The sequence below is a fragment of the Oncorhynchus mykiss genome, chromosome 16, assembly GCF_057628025.1.
Source record: "Oncorhynchus mykiss isolate SJ-2025 chromosome 16, ASM5762802v1, whole genome shotgun sequence".
Lineage (NCBI taxonomy): Eukaryota > Metazoa > Chordata > Actinopteri > Salmoniformes > Salmonidae > Oncorhynchus > Oncorhynchus mykiss.
Window position 1 is genome coordinate 53,465,001 of NC_143037.1, and position 20,505 is coordinate 53,485,505.

At 43.8% G+C, this 20,505-nt stretch overlaps 1 protein-coding gene across 2 annotated transcripts in view; it reads left to right on the forward strand.

Moving 5' to 3' along the window:
- The window catches only part of LOC110492210 (plexin-A1), a 306,350-nt gene that overhangs the window by 274,514 nt on the left and 11,331 nt on the right, over nucleotides 1–20,505 (forward strand). Inside the window, exons 17-23 of one of the 2 annotated variants that reach the window (XM_036947176.2) lie at nucleotides 4,532–4,625; nucleotides 6,694–6,930; nucleotides 8,050–8,193; nucleotides 9,401–9,635; nucleotides 11,711–11,868; nucleotides 14,248–14,504; nucleotides 16,892–16,958. In XM_036947176.2, coding sequence (XP_036803071.1) covers nucleotides 4,532–4,625; nucleotides 6,694–6,930; nucleotides 8,050–8,193; nucleotides 9,401–9,635; nucleotides 11,711–11,868; nucleotides 14,248–14,504; nucleotides 16,892–16,958 — 1,192 coding nt within the window. The remainder of the gene's footprint in view (nucleotides 1–4,531; nucleotides 4,626–6,693; nucleotides 6,931–8,049; nucleotides 8,194–9,400; nucleotides 9,636–11,710; nucleotides 11,869–14,247; nucleotides 14,505–16,891; nucleotides 16,959–20,505) is intronic. The other variant, XM_036947177.2, reaches the window with a different exon arrangement.

A 20,505-nucleotide genomic window follows, 5' to 3' on the forward strand; every position in this document is an offset into this window, starting at 1 on the left:
GAGACCAGGAGATGCTAAACGTGTTGATGGAGACCAGGAGATGCTAAACGTGTTTATGGAGACCAGGAGATGCTAAACGTATTGATGGAGACCAGGAGATGCTAAACGTGTTGATGGAGACCAGGAGATGCTAAACGTGTTGATGGAGACCAGGAGATGCTAAACGTGTTGATGGAGACCAGGAGATGCTAAACGTGTTTATGGAGACCAGGAGATGCTAAACGTGTTGATGAAGACCAGGAGATGCTAAACATGTTTATGGAGACCAGGAGATGCTAAACGTGTTGATGGAGACCAGGAGATGCTAAACGTGTGGATGGAGACCAGGAGATGCTAAACGTGTTGATGGAGACCAGGAGATGCTAAACGTGTTTATGGAGACCAGGAGATGCTAAACGTGTTGATGGAGACCAGGAGATGCTAAACGTGTTTATGGAGACCAGGAGATGCTAAACGTGTTGATGGAGACCAGGAGATGCTAAACGTGTTGATGGAGACCAGGAGATGCTAAACATGTTGATGGATACCAGGAGATGCTAAACGTGTTGATGGAGACCAGGAGATGCTAAACGTGTTGATGGAGACCAGGAGATGCTAAACATGTTGATGGATACCAGGAGATGCTAAACGTGTTGATGGAGACCAGGAGATGCTAAACGTGTTGATGGAGACCAGGAGATGCTAAACGTGTTGATGGAGACCAGGAGATGCTAAACGTGTTGATGGAGACCAGGAGATGCTAAACGTGTTTATGGAGACCAGGAGATGCTAAACGTATTGATGGAGACCAGGAGATGCTAAACGTGTTGATGGAGACCAGGAGATGCTAAACGTGTTGATGGAGACCAGGAGATGCTAAACGTGTTGATGGAGACCAGGAGATGCTAAACGTGTTTATGGAGACCAGGAGATGCTAAACGTGTTGATGAAGACCAGGAGATGCTAAACATGTTTATGGAGACCAGGAGATGCTAAACGTGTTGATGGAGACCAGGAGATGCTAAACGTGTGGATGGAGACCAGGAGATGCTAAACGTGTTGATGGAGACCAGGAGATGCTAAACGTGTTTATGGAGACCAGGAGATGCTAAACGTGTTGATGGAGACCAGGAGATGCTAAACGTGTTTATGGAGACCAGGAGATGCTAAACGTGTTGATGGAGACCAGGAGATGCTAAACGTGTTGATGGAGACCAGGAGATGCTAAACATGTTGATGGATACCAGGAGATGCTAAACGTGTTGATGGAGACCAGGAGATGCTAAACGTGTTGATGGAGACCAGGAGATGCTAAACGTGTTGATGGAGACCAGGAGATGCTAAACGTGTTGATGGAGACCAGGAGATGCTAAACGTGTTGATGGAGACCAGGAGATGCTAAACGTGTTTATGGAGACCAGGAGATGCTAAACGTGTTGATGGAGACCAGGAGATGCTAAACGTGTTTATGGAGACCAGGAGATGCTAAACGTATTGATGGAGACCAGGAGATGCTAAACGTGTTGATGGAGACCAGGAGATGCTAAACGTGTTGATGGAGACCAGGAGATGCTAAACGTGTTGATGGAGACCAGGAGATGCTAAATGTGTTTATGGAGACCAGGAGATGCTAAACGTGTTGATGAAGACCAGGAGATGCTAAACGTGTTTATGGAGACCAGGAGATGCTAAACGTGTGGATGGAGACCAGGAGATGCTAAACGTGTTGATGGAGACCAGGAGATGCCAAACGTGTTTATGGAGACCAGGAGATGCTAAACGTGTTGATGGAGACCAGGAGATGCTAAACGTGTTGATGGAGACCAGGAGATGCTAAACGTGTTGATGGAGACCAGGAGATGCTAAACGTGTGGATGGAGACCAGGAGATGCTAAACGTGTTGATGGAGACCAGGAGATGCTAAACGTGTTGATGGAGACCAGGAGATGCTAAACGTGTTGATGGAGACCAGGAGATGCTAAACGTGTGGATGGAGACCAGGAGATGCTAAACGTGTTGATGGAGACCAGGAGATGCTAAACGTGTTGATGGAGACCAGGAGATGCTAAACGTGTTTATGGAGACCAGGAGATGCTAAACGTGTTGATGGAGACCAGGAGATGCTAAACGTGTTTATGGAGACCAGGAGATGCTAAACGTGTTGATGGAGACCAGGAGATGCTAAACGTGTTGATGTTAATTAACAGTCAATTACAGTGAGATTATTTTGCATGACAATAACCAGCTGACACAATGTCATGACCGCTACAGCCCTATTTTTGGCTGAGCAAATAAGTGTGCGTGGTACAGCTATCCCTGACCAGAAACATGTATCATGCAATAATGTAGCCAGATCAAGTGCAGGCCTATTAGTTTCATCAGTCGTGTAAAGGCAACACCGAAAGCCTGCAGAGGTTGTGAAGTATGAACATGAGACTGACATGCTTTAGAAAATAGGATTGCTATTCCTTTCTATTGGTATCATGATGTAGATACTCTCAATGTAAAACCCTACGCCCTGCTCCCTAACAAAGTGGAGGGCCGGTAGGAAGGAGATGAAGTGTGGTTAACAAAATGCATGGGTTCTGTTTCAAATGTTACTTTTTATATTCCACACGTTCCCGTGACACAAGCTGTATAGGAAAAAAATATTGGTTGTATTTTATTCTGTTATATTCCTTTATATTATTACCGCAAAATATGTGTGTGTTGACTGTGATCAGGGCACGTGTGTCTTGTCTGTTGAATGAACTAAATAGTGAACTATTCATTTGGACATAAGTAAACTCAAAATATGCCATTCTATTGTTTTGAAAATACCTGTTATTAGTCTTCTAATGTTTCTCAGGACCTTTCCAAACAAATGAATAATAGATGTGTTTTTGATGGTGTATATTCAATGGATTTATTCAAATAGATGCTCACCACTCCCACTCGTCACCGGCCTGCCGGCATGTGCACAGGAGGTCTAAAAGGTGTATGCAGGCAAGAATGTGGTCAAAATGGGCCTGTTTGTAAGGGGGTAATATAAACATTGCCCTATTATTTTTAAAGGCAAAATACCTTCAATCCTTTGTGAAAGCAGTATAAGCTACTTTGTCAAAGCCCAGTGGAGCCACGTTACTGCTTAATAAAGGGTAATTTTGCCACTTTTCAACCTCATATTCATTATCTCCAGCACCAAACCAGTAGGGGTGTAACGGTTCACCAAAAACACGGTTTGTATTGCAGTTTTGTGGGAAAAATAAATGCCAACAGTTACTGTAGTACATTTTTGTTTATTTGAAAGGTGCAATATGCAAAAATCGCTCTGCCATTTCCTGGTTGCTAAAATTTTAGTAGTTTGCCTAATTTCAGTTTATGTGACAAAACAAGCAATATATAGTGTAGAGAATCATTGTACCATCCATTGTCCCACTCTGAAATATATTTTCAATAACCAAAAATGTTGTGTTTTCAGCTGTTTGAAGATGGTGTACTAAAACAAGAACGGGAAGCATAGAAATAGCACACTTAGAACAGACAGTTTATTCAGAAAATATTCAAACCCCTTGACTTTTTCCACATTTTGTCGGGTTCTTGACCAAGGCCCTTCTCCTCGTATTCCTTTGACCTCATGACTTGGTTTTTGCTCTGACATGCACTGTCAACTTTGGGACCTTATATAGACAGGTATGTGCCTTTCCAAATCATGTCCAATTAATTTAATTTACCACAAGTGGACCCCAATCAAGTTGTAGAAACATCTCACGGATGATCATTAGAAACATGTTGCACCTGAGCTCAATTTCGAGTCTCATAGCAAAGGGTCTGAATAAATATGTAAATAAGGTATTTCTGGTTTTTATTTGTAATACATTTGCAAAAATTCTAAAAACCTGTTTTTGTTTTGTTATTGTGGGGTATTGTGTGTAGATTGATGAGGAATTTGTTTTATTTAATCAATTTTAGAATAAGGCTTTATGTAACAAAATGTGGAAAAAGTAAAGAGGTCTGAATAGTTTCCGAATGCTCTGTAGATAGTGGCTGAGGCTGGAGCTGGGGGCTGTGCCTGCACTGGTGGGTGAAGAGAGAGAGTATATTCTCTGTTGGTTATTCCCTGAAGCGTGTACCTGAGGTAAGAGGGCTTTTTTACATAAAGAGCCGGGCTGGAGGTACAGGCTCTACACAAATAACAAGCCTGCTTTAAAAAGGCAGCCCCAGCCTCATGCCCAGCCTCAGCCAGGAGCTGCCTGTCCATGCATGCAGGATGAAGAAAGTCGACTGCAGAGAACACAGAGGGATGGATATACGCTATACTTGCCAGACAGTGGGTGTTGTTATGCACTGGCTTTCCAGACATTGGGACTGTAAACTCCATTTGTAACTGTCTCCTAGGACCTAAAGTACACCTACAACACATTTTATTTTCCGGGGGTTTTATTCACAACTTACCCACAGCTGGCAAATGAATATACTTCAATCTACTGTATGTTGATTGTCTAATACTTTTCTATGCATCCTCATATTTACATATTTGTTTGTTAACAAACTAATTTTTTTATTTTGTCAGTGGTGGAACCCTGTTGACCGTCAGTGGAACTAACCTGGCCACCATCAGAGAGCCTAAGATCAGAGCCAAGTACGGCTCCGCCGAATCCTTCCATGTGAGTATGGACCTAGCCCAGACCCCTTCACAAACACCTCACTCACACACATCTCGTCGCCTGGTGTGTCTTCCATGGGTGGCCATCAGACTGTCTGCCGGTTGTTCTGCCAATTTTGTCTCCTGTTTCTACCCTGCTCCTTGAAACAAAACATCCAACACTCCCCCAGGCCGTTTAACCTTTAAAATGTCCCAGGATGACAAAGCGGTGTTGGCAAGTCGCCCCTCACCCCCTCACCTTGCACCATGGGGCTCCATTAACCTTTCCTTTAGTTCTACTGGAAGAGAATCAACTTCTGCTTAATGACCTTGTTCTAATGGCCCGTCCCTTGTGCTCCGTTCAAACTAGCTTCTGCTCTAGACACAATGCTGCTGAGGTCCTTGTGCTCCGTTCAAACTAGCTTCCGCTCTAGACACAATGCTGCTGAGGTCCTTGTGCTCCGTTCAAACTAGCTTCTGCTCTAGACACAATGCTGCTGAGGTCCTTGTGCTCCGTTCAAACTAGCTTCTGCTCTAGACACAATGCTGCTGAGGTCCTTGTGCTCTGTTCAAACTAGCTTCTGCTCTAGACACAATGCTGCTGTCCTTGTGCTCCGTTCAAACTAGCTTCTGCTCTAGACACAATGCTGCTGAGGTCCTTGTGCTCCGTTCAAACTAGCTTCTGCTCTAGACACAATGCTGCTGAGGTCCTTGTGCTCTGTTCAAACTAGCTTCTGCTCTAGACACAATGCTGCTGTCCTTGTGCTCCGTTCAAACTAGCTTCTGCTCTAGACACAATGCTGCTGAGGTCCTTGTGCTCCGTTCAAACTAGCTTCTGCTCTAGACACAATGCTGCTGTCCTTGTGCTCCGTTCAAACTAGCTTCTGCTCTAGACACAATGCTGCTGAGGTCCTTGTGCTCCGTTCAAACTAGCTTCTGCTCTAGACACAATGCTGCTGAGGTCCTTGTGCTCCGTTCAAACTAGCTTCTGCTCTAGACACAATGCTGCTGAGGTCCTTGTGCTCCGTGTTGACGACATGTTAAGAGGTCCATGTAGAGAAGCATACAGCGTGGGTGAGGGGATTGTTTCAGTTCTGAATCTACTAGCAATACCTGGAGACATAAAAGCCAACACAGCAAAGCAGTAATATTTTCTGAGAATGTTTAGCTGGGAGTTAGAGAAACTGTAATGAGATGCATATAAACCAATATTTGAATGGGTTTTTCAGTAACATGGCTCCTCTAGGGCTGTGGTTCTGAACTGGTTTTGCCTCGGGACCCAAATTTGAACAGGCTGTCTGAGTCGCGACCCAATATTCACATTGTGAGAAAGAATCGCCAATATACAATCTGGAAAACAATTTGTAATGCTATATTGATAGTAAATGTAGCAATTATATTACAAGGGAACAACATTCCCACCTCTTTCATTGTCAATAATTACATTTTGCCCATAATCCTGATGAAGAATGTTAATAAATTCACTGGTTTGAGACCACAAAATCCACCCAAATAGCACTGCTAATATCTCTATAATGAAAATACTGGGATTAAAGAAAACATTTCCAGAGATTAAATTATTAAAATATGTAAATTAATTATAATTACAAAAAAAAATGTTATACCTGGTTAAAGTCATTTAAATTCAGACTAGAATAGTATTATTATAACACATTTTTTTAAGGAACTCAGTCTGGGTCTCAACGTACTCTTGAAAAGTTGTAATAGTAGAATGCACAAGGTGCAATTTTGAAATTGGCGAGTGCATCATCAGCTCCTCTTGTCATGTTAGTCATTACATACCTTAGAGAACTATTTATAACTTGTCAGAAATGTCCAGATCAACTAGCCCATGTCAGCTAACATTTTTTAACTAGGTTTTTTAGCCCATAGATTTTGTTGTAATGTTTGCATCACTCAGATGTCTCACGAACACACATAAGACATGGCAAAATGCGTTCCCAAATGAAGCAAGGGGAGCCCGAGTGAAAAGTGGTGGGGACCACTGTTGTAAGGGAACATACAATTTGTCATCTCACACTTTTCTAATCTCTTTTATTTTCTATTTTCCTTCCCCCTGTCCCGCTCAGAACTGCACAGTGTTTAATAACTCTGTGATGGTGTGCCTGGCCCCGTCAGTAACCGACTCCGAGAGGGGCTTCTCAGACACGGGCAGTGGGCCGGATGAGATCGGCTTCTACATGGACAACGTCCACGCTCTGGTGGTGGTCAACGAGACGTTCAGCTACTACCCTGACCCCGTGTTCGAACCCCTCAGCCCCACCGGGGTTCTGGAGCTCAAACCCACCTCCCCTCTCATCCTCAAGGTAAGAGAGCCTGAATGCCAGCAGGGCAGAGTGGTTGGAGTGGGAGTGTGGGGGGGGGGGGGTGAACACTGAGGAGAGGCTCAGTCATTTCAACGAGTCACAGAAATTGAAATTTATATTTTCAAGTGTCTACCAGGGAATTCTCTGTCACCTGTCTATCTTAGAAGCCATTCATGTATTTGTATTTGTTAATCCCTATTAAAATACAGTGTATACTATTTCATAAAATATATTTTTACCATTTTGGGTTACATCAAATGTAATCCGCCGGATTTTTCCATGTAGATTATACAATGTTTCACGTGTCCCTCAGCTCCAGCTCTAAACGCCACAATTGGGACGGTTGTGCATCCAATTATCCTCTGAGCCAATATAAAAAAACAACATAAGAACCATCATTGAAAATGAAATGTATTAACTAAACCTTTTCTGATTGCAGAGAGAATCCCCCGTCTGGTTCGTTATAACTAACCTTCACATTAGCACAGTGATGAGAATAAGAAAATGTAATTTGCTGAAATAATCAAGGGTATTTTACGAGATGTGCATCGCATTCGCCAAGCAGTTAATTTTTCATCTGGTGCGCGGGGTGGGGTGTTGGGTGCATGGCTGATGCAGGGTGAAATGATCGTGAATAGAATGCATGCCTGAAGTGTTCCACGGCGTGACCTGCCTGGGAGGAGCCCTGTGGAGAGAGGGATTGGAAGACTGAGTCTTCACCTCTCTCATGCTGCTAGAGCAGTGGGTGGCACAACAGCTCTCTCTCTCTCTCTCTCTCTCCCCCCACCTGCTCTTCTCTGCCACCCTTCTGTTGTTGCTGCTCTCTCTCTAGAGTTGAAGGCTACAGGGCTCATGGCCTCGCTCTGACACGTAGGCAAAGAGAGATGCTTGGGGGAAAAAAAATGTTTTCCAAAGCTTTTGTCAGATTGAAATTGTGCGACCTCCAACATCGGCGGTGGCTCCATACGAGCCAAAGTCTGTCACATTATAGAACATATCTTGCCTTGCTACCAATGCACGGCTTTGTGTGGTTAACTCTGTGCTTGGCCTTGGTTTAAAGGATTGGGTCAGATAAAAACAATGAAACAGTTGACACTGTTTTTGTGTGTTTCCTTCCAGGGTCGTAACCTAATCCCTGCAGCGCCTGGTAACTCCAGGCTGAACTACACGGTGTTCATCGGGGAGACCCCCTGTGTTCTGACCCTGTCTGAGACTCAGCTGCTGTGTGAATGGCCCAACCTCACTGGACAGCACAAAGTCACAGTGAGCACTTACTCTATACCATTGCATTTCACATGGCACACGACTCACCTGGACTGAGTTCACACGGTCTCCCTTGGCTTTACTTTGTTTAATCTAACCTTTATATATACTCAAGATGGAATTGCCTCTGTACATTTTTTTCCTTAAAATACTACAGCTAATTTCAGTGCACTTTTTCGGGTTTCCCCAAGTACTACTTTCTATATATCCTCAAATACACACACAGTCCCCTCCAAACAAATCTCTACTATCCTCTCCAGTCACACTATCTGTGTGACATTTAGTAGTCTGGAAAGACATTGAAAGTAGTGACAACACATCCATGTAATTCAATATGATAGCTCTCCAAACTACCAGTAGGCTTGGAGCTGGATTCTCTTTGCTTTGCAACTAAATGTCATGTTGAATATTGGAGAAATACCATTTTCATGGGTCGGTATAGTAATTCATTACTCTTGACAATGGCACTTTAAAAATAGAACTGTCTGTTTCCATCCGCTCTGTGCTGGGCTGTGTGTGTGTGTGTGCGCCTGTGCGTGTGTTGTGTGTGTTGTGTGCGCTGTGGGGTGTGCTGGGGAGAAGGGCACAGCTGTGTGTTCTATACCCTGTGTAAAGTGACCTACATACAGGGCCCCCAGTAGGCTTCTGGCCCGACACACAAGGCTACGTCTCTGTATGTGTGCAGAGTCTGGTGTGTATGTGTGTTGTCTTGTTTGCCTCCTCAGATGCACAGCTGTGTGTTGGCGGCTGTGCCTCCTGCAAGTTTTCTAAGAAACCTTTTATGGCCTTCAGGTTTTTCTGTTCTCATCAGTCCCTTCCCTGTCAATACAATAGAAAGTACATGATGTTTAGAAACTGTCATCAACAGGACAAACTTCAGGACAAGCACCTGAACCGAAACAACCCAATTTTACAAGTGTTTAACATTCTTTGACTGTGTTAACTTGATACTTTAAAGTGCAGTAATCATTGCTCATCGAAATAGTTATCAACCCCCCACTGAATACTTTGATTTGTGATAATCCAGTGATGGGTTCTGTCAGACCTGCTGGTTTATGTAAATGTGGGTTTTTAGAACCCATTCCCAGTGTTTTACTCCTATTCATGACTTTGGTTCCTGAGGGGTAGATTATTTCACTGTAGTGATTGCTTTGTTTGATTAGCACTGTGACGTGTTTCTGTGTTTTTTTTCTGTGTGTGTGCTCAGATCCGGGTGGGTGGGTTCGAGTACTCCCCTGGTACTCTCCAGATCTACTCAGACAGCCTGCTGACCCTGCCTGCCATCATCGGTATCGGCGGAGGTGGTGGTCTGCTGCTATTGGTCATCATCGCTGTGCTCATCGCCTACAAGAGGAAGTCCCGTGATGCTGACCGCACCCTGAAACGCCTGCAGCTGCAGATGGACAACCTGGAGTCCAGAGTGGCCCTGGAGTGTAAAGAAGGTACGGACAGTCACACTCCTTGTCAGTCTCTCTTTCACCTCTCTCTCTCTCTCTCTTTTACCTCTCTCTCTCTCCCTTTCACCTCTCTCTCTCTCTCTCTCTCTCTCTCTCTCTCTCTCTCTCTCTCTCCCTCTCTCTCTCCCTTTCTCACTCTCTCTCCCTCTCTCTCTCCTTTTCTCTTTTCCTCTCTCTCTCTCTCTCTCTCTCTCTTTCCCCCCTCACTCTCTTATTCTCTTTCTGTGTGGATATGTGACTGTGCTGTAGCTGCACTCTGTCCAGTCGTCATGGTAACAGGTTGGTGTGGCTGATACGAGAGGGCTGCTTGCTCTCTGGTGATGTGGTCGCAGTATCCTCTGAACGTGTGAGTGTGTCTGTGTGTTGTGTGGACAGCCAAGTTGGTGTTGTCGCTTTGACGTTTTGAGGTGCGTCTATGCTGCCCACTGAGAGATGGACCGAGACTAATTGGTCCTTATCTGTGGCTGGCCATCCGGAGGGTCATAGCCTTGTCAGTCTCAGCCCACAGCCTGTCGCCAAACACTGATGGATACAGAGATGGGGAAGAGAACTCTGGCACAGACAGAGAGACGGGGACTGTGTGGGGTCAGATCGACCAGTACAGGGAACATCGGAGAGTGATTGAGTTAAAGCTACTGTTACTCCACATGTATACCTGATAGATTTAGCATTCTTGCCACACATGCTCAATACAATTCATATGCCGTGATCTATTTACAACACAAACAGCAGCAGCACAACAGACATGAGTTCCTTTACACACCAGTCTCAGACCGGACAGACCAGCAGCAACAGAGAGTAATCTACACATCTGCCTCTGTAGCTGGGAAGTTTGGGCAACGATGTGAGGTAAAAAAAGAGTGCCACCAGGAAGTAGAGCGTTGCTGTGTCCCCGCCCCCTGCCCCGCCCCTCCTGCTGGAGGCCCAGACGGGCTATGCTACCCAGGTGATGGGGATGGGCGGGGCAGCAGACGGGGGGGGCGGGCTTGGCTGCGGGGAGGTGGGCGTGTCCCACTAAGTGTCAGTCAGTAGGGGAGGGGAGGATGATAGGGGAGGTGGAGCTCAATGAGCCGTGCTCTGAGGGCCATCAGAGAGCAGTGTAATCCAAACAAACAGACAGACAAAACTAACAGTCACACGGCTAATGGCCCATTAACAACATATTAGATGCTGCTGCAACTGTTGACGGGGAGACGATCTGCTGTGTAGTTTACCCTGCTGGATGTAATGGCTGCTTTGGCTTGGTGCTTAGACACAACAAACTCAATAGAATGAAGGATAACTATTTCATTTTGCAAATGGTTGGAAAGTCGAGACTCAGCCAGACACATTCCCTGTCAACAGAATGTTTTATTATTCACATTATAACTTTGATAGTTATTTTATCTCTATGAATAATTGGACCCATACTGAAAGGCCCATATATGCATGATAGTAAAGCCTTAATTAACCTGGAGGAATCGTGCCGTCTGTATAATGTTTGAGTGGCTGCTAAACTGTGTGTAGAAATGGTGAAGCCCTTACAGAAGGGGGAGCTTGGCAGTCTACTATAATCATCCCAGCGGACGACGCTGGCCAATAACAGCTGGGGGAAATGATGCATGAAACACATTGCTCCTTTATTAATTATCCACTCATCCAATTCATTGACTTTCTTTCCGATGAACTTTGTTTTATCTTTTTCTCTTTCCATTGTCTCTCCCCTTTTTTGTAACAGTTTATTTTCTTTCGTTTAGCGCTTCTCTTGTATTTCCAAGTAGTATGGATTCAGTTCAAAACACAACAGAAGAATGACATCCACATTCTATTTCCCTGTGTCTTTTTCTCTAAGCCAATCAGTGCAGTGTTGGTGTGGTGGCGTATGTTTGCAGATGACATTGATCATTCGGTGCCACACACAGTTGTAACATTGGAACACACACACATAGAGTGTAATGAAGATACTGTACTTCCAGAATCCCCTTCTATGTCCATTCATACCCAGTGCAACTGACTGTGCATCCCTGTGTTTAAGTGTCTACATCCTAGTAAGTTCATTCTCTGTCTGTGTGTTCCCTCAGCCTTTGCAGAGCTGCAGACAGACATCCACGAGCTGACCCAGGAGCTGGACGGAGCGGGCATCCCCTTCCTGGACTACAGGACCTACGCCATGCGGGTCCTGTTCCCCGGCATCGAGGACCACCCCGTGCTCAAGGAGATGGAGGTACGGGTCAAGGAGGTACACCACCACTGCCACCGCAGCATGTAGACTCGAACATCTATACCACTATCTATACTAATCTGTATCTATATCTGTATCTAATATCCCACCCTCTGAATGTTAGAGGAAACCTTTGTCTCACCAGAATCCCATGTTACAGCTCGGGAAGGTACAGAGGACAGGATGTATGTAACATGATATCATTTCATACAGCCAATCATTAAGCCGATGAAATGGTCATATGATATGGCTGTAATCATTTCATATACAGTAGCCACATCACATAGGAGCTTCTCTCTCTTCATGTATCAATGATGTTCCATATATATTTCAAATATGCTACTAGATCCCACCTGGTTCAGCATGAAATATATGCAAATGCCTGTCAGAATACAGTGTAGAGACTCGCTACCTCCCCGCCCTGTCAACCACAGGCTCTTCTAAAGGGGAGGGATTACATCTTTATTGTTATGTCCGGATTTCTTTCCCACTGAATTTCCCCTCGAGTCCCAGGCGTAATCAAGTGTCCATACACACGGCTCAATCCCTTATTGCTCTGTGTAGCTGCTCTCCCCAAAGCAACCTACAGTACCCAGCCTGCTCCCCCAGAGGCCCCAGAATTTCATTTAGATCCACTGAGGAGAATTGAGGCACTTTATTAGGTCGTGTAGTGGAAGGAGGAGATTCTGTGAAGTCAGAGTGCATGGTGTACGGTACGTGTAGTGGAAGGAGGAGATTCTGTGAAGTCAGAGTGCATGGTGTACGGTACGTGTAGTGGAAGGAGGAGATTCTGTGAAGTCAGAGTGCATGGTGTACGGTACGTGTAGTGGAAGGAGGAGATTCTGTGAAGTCAGAGTGCATTGTGGGTACGGTGGTCCTCGATTGGCTACAGGACTAGATGTGTTTCAGAGTTATGAGGTCAGTCGAGGATCATGGGAGGCAGGCGGGTGGGGGGATGGAGCCAGGCGGTTGGCTAATGGAGGAGGAAGTGTTTTTTCATAAAGACAGAGACAGTACTTTGATTTTATTTTCCTTTTATTAACACGTACTGGGTGTTGTTTAGGAATGACATGTGCCGTAAGCCTTGCAGAATATACTAGATGTTTGTCTCCCTTTTTAACAGACACTACCCTTGGTTTTCTGAGCAGTAGCACTGCCTTGTCTATGTGAGAGAGTTAGAGTGAAGGATTGTGGGTTAGGTCTAGAGGGGGCCGTAGCATTGCTGATGAGAAGTGACAGATGCCAGCCTGTGGAACAGACTTCTGTCACCCAGCCACCCTCGGACTCACAGCACTGCACAGGCCCTCTCCTTTCTACGCCCCAGTGCATCCCCCTTCCTCCTCCTCCTCCTCCTCCTCCTTCCGTTCTGTTTTCTCCTGTGCTCAGCTGACGACGTAGGGCAAATTGATCATAAGACATTTGAAGAAACATCTCCTAAGAAAGAATGCATTGTACTTGTCCTTGTGACAATAAAAGTTGAAACTTGAAAAAGCACTGCAGGCTTTAGAAGCAGCTAAGGTCATGAATGTGAATCTAACAATGGCCTCATAGGCCAATATGTCATGTCTTGTATACAGTACATAGCCTATCTCTAAATAATACTTACATCATTTATTGTTGTGTTATTTACGTTAGTCTTACTCCATGTATTTACATTATACCATTTACATTACCCCGACCCCACATAAAATTACTACAGTTTACTATAGAATACTACAGTACTTACTAGAATATGTAGTAAACTGTAGTATACTGTAGAATACTATAGTAAATACTACAGTCCACAAAAACACTACAGTAAATACTACAGTAATATAACAAAAACACAACTTTATGCAAAAACACTACAGTAATTACTATAGTATATACTACAGTATTTAATTTGCCCATTCCCTTCCCCCATAATCCCAATGTGTGCCACCAATAAGTGAGAAACCTACATGCCCAAGTAGTGACGATATATTGTCTTCCTTACAGGTTATAGAAAAGAGCGAAAGCTCTGAGCGAAAGCTCTGAACTATCCATTCAGACCTCAGTCCTAAAGTACCTACCTACAGGTTATGAAAAATGTGCTCTTTGAGAATTTTGCGCAGTAGGTTTCCTAAAGGAGAAATACCACACTTCTATGTCAAAGAATAAAAAAATACAAAATACTACACAAACTACTACAGTAATGTCCGCAAAACCAATAAAGTAAATAATACAGTATACTACAGTTTGCAAAAAAGACTACAATAATTACTATAGTACATACTACAGTTGTTTTTTACAACAGTATTTATACTATAGTCAACTTTAAATACTTTTATCCATAGTGCACTGTAGTATTTTTTAATGTGGGGTACTCCATATATTTACATTACATTTACAACACATGTGGATGTTGTTTCCTGATAGGTCCAGGCCAACCAGGAGAAGGCCTTGACCCTGTTTGGCCAGCTCCTCACCAAGAAGCACTTCCTGTTGACGTTCATCCGCACCCTGGAGGCGCAGCGCTCCTTCTCCATGCGTGACCGTGGCAATGTGGCGTCGCTCATCATGACAGCGCTGCAGGGGGAGATGGAGTACGCCACAGGGGTTCTCAAACAGCTCCTATCTGACCTCATCGACAAGAACCTGGAGAGCAAGAACCACCCCAAGCTGCTGCTGCGCCGGTGAGACGGACACATTCACACAATCACCCACTCACACAGTCGTCCGCTGACACACTCATTCACCCAATCATCCACTCACACAGTCGTCTGCTGACACACTCACTCACACATTTGTTGTAACACACATTTCTTAACATACTGACTTGTAAATTATACTACTCTTACATACAGTGCATTCGGGAAGGTATTCAGACCCCTTGACTTTTTCCACATTTCCTTACTTTACAGCCTTATTCTAAAATGTATTAAATCAATTTTTTCCTTATCAATCTACACACAATATCCCATAATGACAAAGCGAAAACAGGTTTTTAGAATTGTTTGCAAATGTATTAAAAATAAAAAACAGAAATACCTTATTTACATAAGTATTCAGACACTTTGCTATGAGACTCGAAATTAAGCTCAGATGCATCCTGTTTCTATTGATCATCCTTGAGATGTTTATACAACTTGATTGGAGTCCACCTGTGGTAAATTCAATTGATTGGACATTATTTGGAAAGGCACACACTTGTGTATATGAAGTCCCACAGTGCATGTCAGAGCAAAACCAAGTCATGAGGACAAAGGGATTGTCGGTAGAATTCAGAGACAGGATTGTGTCCAGGCACAGATCTGGGGAAGGGTACCAAAAAATGTCTGCAGCATTGAAGGTCCCCAAGAAGACAGTGGCCTCCATCATTCTTAAATGGAAGAAGTTCGGAACCACAAAGACTCTTCCTAGAGCTGGCCTCCCGGCCAAACTGAGCAATCGGGGGAGAAGGGCCTTGGTCACTCTGACAGAGCTCCAGTTCCTCTGTGGAGATGGGATAACCTTCCAGAAGGACAACCATCTCTGCAACACTCAACCAATCAGGCCTTTACGATAGAGTGGCCAGACGGAAGACACTCCTAAGTAAAAAACACATGATAGCCCGCTTGGAGTTTGCCAAAAGGCAGCAATAGGACTCAAGATTCTCTGTTTTGTTGAAACCAAGATTGAACTTTGGACTGAATGCCAAGCGTCACGTCTGGAGGAAACCTGGCACCATCCCTACAGTGAAGCATGGTGGTGGCAGCATCACGCTGTGGGGATGTTTTTCAGCGTCAGGGACTGGGAGACTAGTCAGGATTGAGGGAAGATGAGCAGAGCATAGTACAGAGAGATCCTTGATGAAAACCTGCTCCGGAACGCTCAGGACCCCGGACTGGGGAGAAGGTTCACCTTCCTACAAGACAACGACCCTAAGCACACAGCCAAGACAATGCAGGAGTGGATTCGGAACAAATCTCTGAATGTCCTTGAGTGGCCCAGCCAGAGCCCGGACTTGAACCAGATCCAGCATCTCTGGAGAGACCTGAAAATATGAATATTTATATAATGTGATATTTCAGATTTTTATTTTGAATACTTTTGCAAAAATGTCTAAAAAAATGTTTCTGCTTTGTCATTATGGGGGATTGTGTGTAGATTGATGAACGAAAAAAACTATTAAATCGATTTTAGAATAAGGCTGTAACGTAACAAAATGTGGAAAAAGTCAAGGGTGTCTGAATACTTTCCGAATGCACTGTACACATTAGTACATATTTCTTTTCCATATTCTCTCAAACATTATAGCCAATGGTGTAGTGGAGGGTAAACTTAAGTAAACACAGTTTAGCCACCTTTTTTTGCCCAACAGTTAACCACCTTTTGCAGAAAAATGTGTTTAAAGTATAGGGAGCGTTACTCTTTAGTATAAGTAAAAGGCACAAAAACTAAACTTAAGCACGGAAAGTATAGAAATAGCGCACAAAACATATCTACTGCTTCTTAGACTTGCTTTCAATGAGAATGACACTTCTATAACTCATATTTCTATGTGAATTTGGTCAGGTTGCCCAAAAAGTTACATATTGCCGCTTTAGGGGTGTTTTGTAGAAGTTTTCTTCCTATCACCCCTCCTTCCTGTGCCGCCTTTTAATTTAGATTAACTAGATAATTAAGGAGAGAAAGTTGCTTTTCTAGCCACTGTAGGGGGAGGAGAAAGGGGAAACTGTTTGCCTAGGTTTCCTCTCTTGATATTAGGATAAATAAATATAAATAAATTACAGTGGATTTTAATTGCTCCTCATCTGTGGGACATTTCAGGGGTCTTTGTTCGTAGAGGCAACAGGTTTATGATTAACGAGAGAAGTTAGCCAATTATGGTAATTGTCTGTTTTTAATGAAGATTGGTTGTTTGCTTTGAGAATAAAGTATTTGTTTTAAGACCTTTTTCCCCTTATGAAAGTATAAGTATTAGTCTAAAACTAAAACTAGATTTATTCCTAGTTAGTTTTGAGGTAGAGCTGCAATTTCCTCTAGTTGATTATTGAACTATCATGTCTTATTTATGCCTTGCCTTACATTTCTCTGTTAGAACGGAGTCTGTTGCTGAGAAGATGCTGACCAACTGGTTCACTTTTCTCTTGTACAAGTTCCTAAAGGTAAGTCCACCATCAAACCACCTACGCTCTGACCAGATGAGCTACAGTAGCTACTCTTCAGGAACCCCGCAACTCCACCACTCTCTCTCTTCTACCAATTAGAATTCGTTTTGTTTTCCCCCTTCCCTGTTTCTCATTATGGGTTAGTATGCTATTAGTATTTTAGTCTGTTTCAGGCTCCAACTAGAGGCGTTTCTCTTTATTTCATTCGTTTGTTACGTTATTGTTTATTTGACAGACATGTTCTTGCCTGCGGTCATTAGGAGCTTTGGGGGTGTGGCGTTCGACTGGTCCTCTCTTCACTCTCTTCTCACTCTCCCTCGCTCCCTCGTGGAAGAGTTTAAAATTACCCCCTAATGAAGCCGGGAGGTGGAAATAAAGATAATTTCATAGACAACCGTGTCGTAGCGAGGGCTAGGGAGTGATGTATGCGTGTTCCCTATCGTTAGCAGCTGTCTGGTTAATTAGCACAGATGCTAACAAGACGTTAACAGCATATGCAGGGAGAGAGAGGGAGAGTTGGGCTGCTGCATAGGAATCAGGAGAGGACACTGGAGGTGGAGACTTAGCTAGCTTCTTGTCTCCATTCTCCACCTCTAGCAAATAGCTAGCCCCTGTCTCCACCTCTCTCCTAGTTAGCAGTTAGCTAGCCCCTGTCTCCACCTCTATCCCAGTTAGCAGTTAGATAGCCCCTGTCTCCACCTCTCTTCCAGTTAGCAGTTAGCTAGCACCTGTCTCCACCTCTCTCCCAGTTAGCAGTTAGCTAGCCCCTGTCTCCACCTCTCTCCCAGTTAGCAGTTAGCTAGCCCCTGTCTCCACCTCTTTCCCAGTTAGCAGTTAGTTAGCCCCTGTCTCCACTCTCTCACAGTTAACTACCCACGGGCACAGACGTCAGTTCGACGTCTAGTTTTGATTTACATTTGGTTGGTTGTCAACTAATGTGAATTCAATGTGAAATCAACATGTCATTGGATTTAGGTGAAATTCCCTTACGTTGATAACTTTTTTAAAATCAAATCAGTTTTCCACGTTGATTCAATGTCAGCACATAGTTTTTCTTTGTTTAAATGACATGGAAACAATGTTGATTCAACCAGTTTATGCCCAGTGGGAAGCTTCAGGCTCCTTGTCTGATCACCAACAACGATGAGACAGCCTATAGGGAGGAGGTCAGAGACCTGGTAGTGTGGTGCCAGGACAATAACCTCTCCCTCAATGTGAGCAAGACAAAGGAGCTGATCGAGGACTACAGGAAAGGCGGGCCGAACAGTCCTCCAATAACATCGACAGAGCTGAAGTGGAGCGGGTCGAGAGTTTCAAGTTCCTTGGTGTCCACATCACCAACGAACTATCATGGACCAAACACACCAAGATAGTTGTGAAGAGGGCACGACAACACCTTTTCCCCTCAGTAGACTTGGCATGGGTCCCCAGATCCTCAAAAAGATCTACAGCTGCACCATCGAGAGCATCATGACCGGTTGCATCACCGCCTGGTATGGCAACTGCTCGGCATCTGACTGTATGGTGCTACAGAGGATAGTGTGTACTGCCCAGTAAATCACTGGGGTCAAGCTTCGTGCCATCCAGGACTTATATACTCGGCGGTGTCAGAGGAAGGCCCCAAGAATTGTCAAAGACTCCAGTCACCCAAGTCATAGACTGTTCTCCCTGCTACTGCACAGCAAGTGGTACCGGAGAGCCAAGTCTAGGTCCAAAAGTCTCCTTAACAGCTTCTACCCTCAAGCCATAAGACTGATGAACAATTAATCAAATGGCCACCCAGACTATTTACATTGACACCCCCCCCCCTCCCTTCGTTTTTACACACTCGCTGTTTATTATCTATGCATAGTCACTTCACCACCAACTACATGTACAAAGTACCTCGACTAACCTGTACCCCCGCTTGGTACCGGTACCCTCTGTATATAGCCTCGCTATTGTTAATTTATTGTGTTATTTTTTGTTTGTTTGTTTATTTAGTCAATATTTTCTTAACTCTTATTTCTTGAACTGCGTGTTGGTTAAGTAAGCATTTCACGTTAAGGTCTCTACAGCTGTTGTATTCGGCGCATGTGACAAATAAAATTGGATTTAATTTCATTTAATTTGACGACTCAAACTAAATTATTCCGTTGCTTTATGTTCGCTACATACTCAGTCTGAGACAGCCATCATCGTTGTTTGTGGTGCTGAGGGGTGTTGTACAAAACAAAGTAATCAGCGATTGGATCATCTCTAACCAATCATCCTATCAATGCCAATTATGAATTTTCTAAACGCAGCTTTACCCAGGTGTGTTCTGGCTCTGGCCCAACCCATCGGTTTCTGGGACCAATCAGAATGGTTAGAATGTGTTTGCATTCTAGAAATCGTCAGGGAGGTACTCAGAATCAAACTCTTTGCGGAGAAGAAACTTTCCTGGTTAGTATATAGATCATCTTTGCTACTGCGGATATTTGGAAAAATATATATTTGGACAACTGCAAAAGTGTTGCTACAGCTCGCACAAATATCGCTGCCTTGAATTTAGCTGGGTTTAAGTAGAGACTACTTTCTGGAGAACAATACCATGCTGACTCACGTGTTTACATGTGTGGGTGGGGAGGGGCTAAGGCTTGAGAGGGTATGAATGATGCTGAATGGGTGGTAACAAAGAAGATCTCTCTAGGAAGTGTAAAAATCTCACCAAATTCTTTCAAAGGGCATTTTCTCCTACTTAAGTGGGATAACAAGTTTGTCAACATTTAAAGCAGCATTACTTTTCCATGTTTCCTCCAACCATGATTCAATTCTGTACTTTCATAAAATGAGTCTGTACTTTCATAAAAAGCTAAAATAAATGCAAATCACTTACATTTGATATAAACCTTAATAGAGAAATCTGGATACTTATGCATGTGCGTATTTCTCACCTTGAAAGATATCAACTTTTTGATTGCTGATAAATGGTGGAGAGAGGGTGAGAGGGTAAGGAGTTCTGAGTGTGTTTTAAAGTGGGAGAGATAAATGCTATGCCTATCAAGCACTTAGATCTCTTTCTCTCGCTCTCTCTCGCTCTCTTTCAATTCAATTTAAGGGCTTTATTGGTATGGGAAACGTATGTTTACATTGCCAAAGCAAGTGAAATAGATAATAAACAAAAGTGAAATCAACAATAAAAATTAAAAGTAAACATTACACTTACAAAATCTCTCTCTCTCTCTCTCTCTCTCTCTCTCTCTCTCTCTCTCTCTCTCTCTCTCTCTCTCTATCTCTCGCTATCTCTCCACCTCCTCGACTACAGCCCATGCATTTCTAACATGGTGAAGGGCTTCCTAAGCACTTCCTCTCAATCATTAACCTCGTATTAGTATCAGCCTCAGCCGCCACCTGTCTGTCGTCTCTCTCACTCTGCTCTAAACTCTTTGTCTTTTTAAGAGGGAAGAGTTTTTCTTGGATCTGAGCTGGGGGTAATGACACTATTGATTGGCAAGTGCCCAGGATAGTGCAAACGCAGGAAACATTTATATTAGACCACCCCAGTGCTCTGTCGATTAGGCCA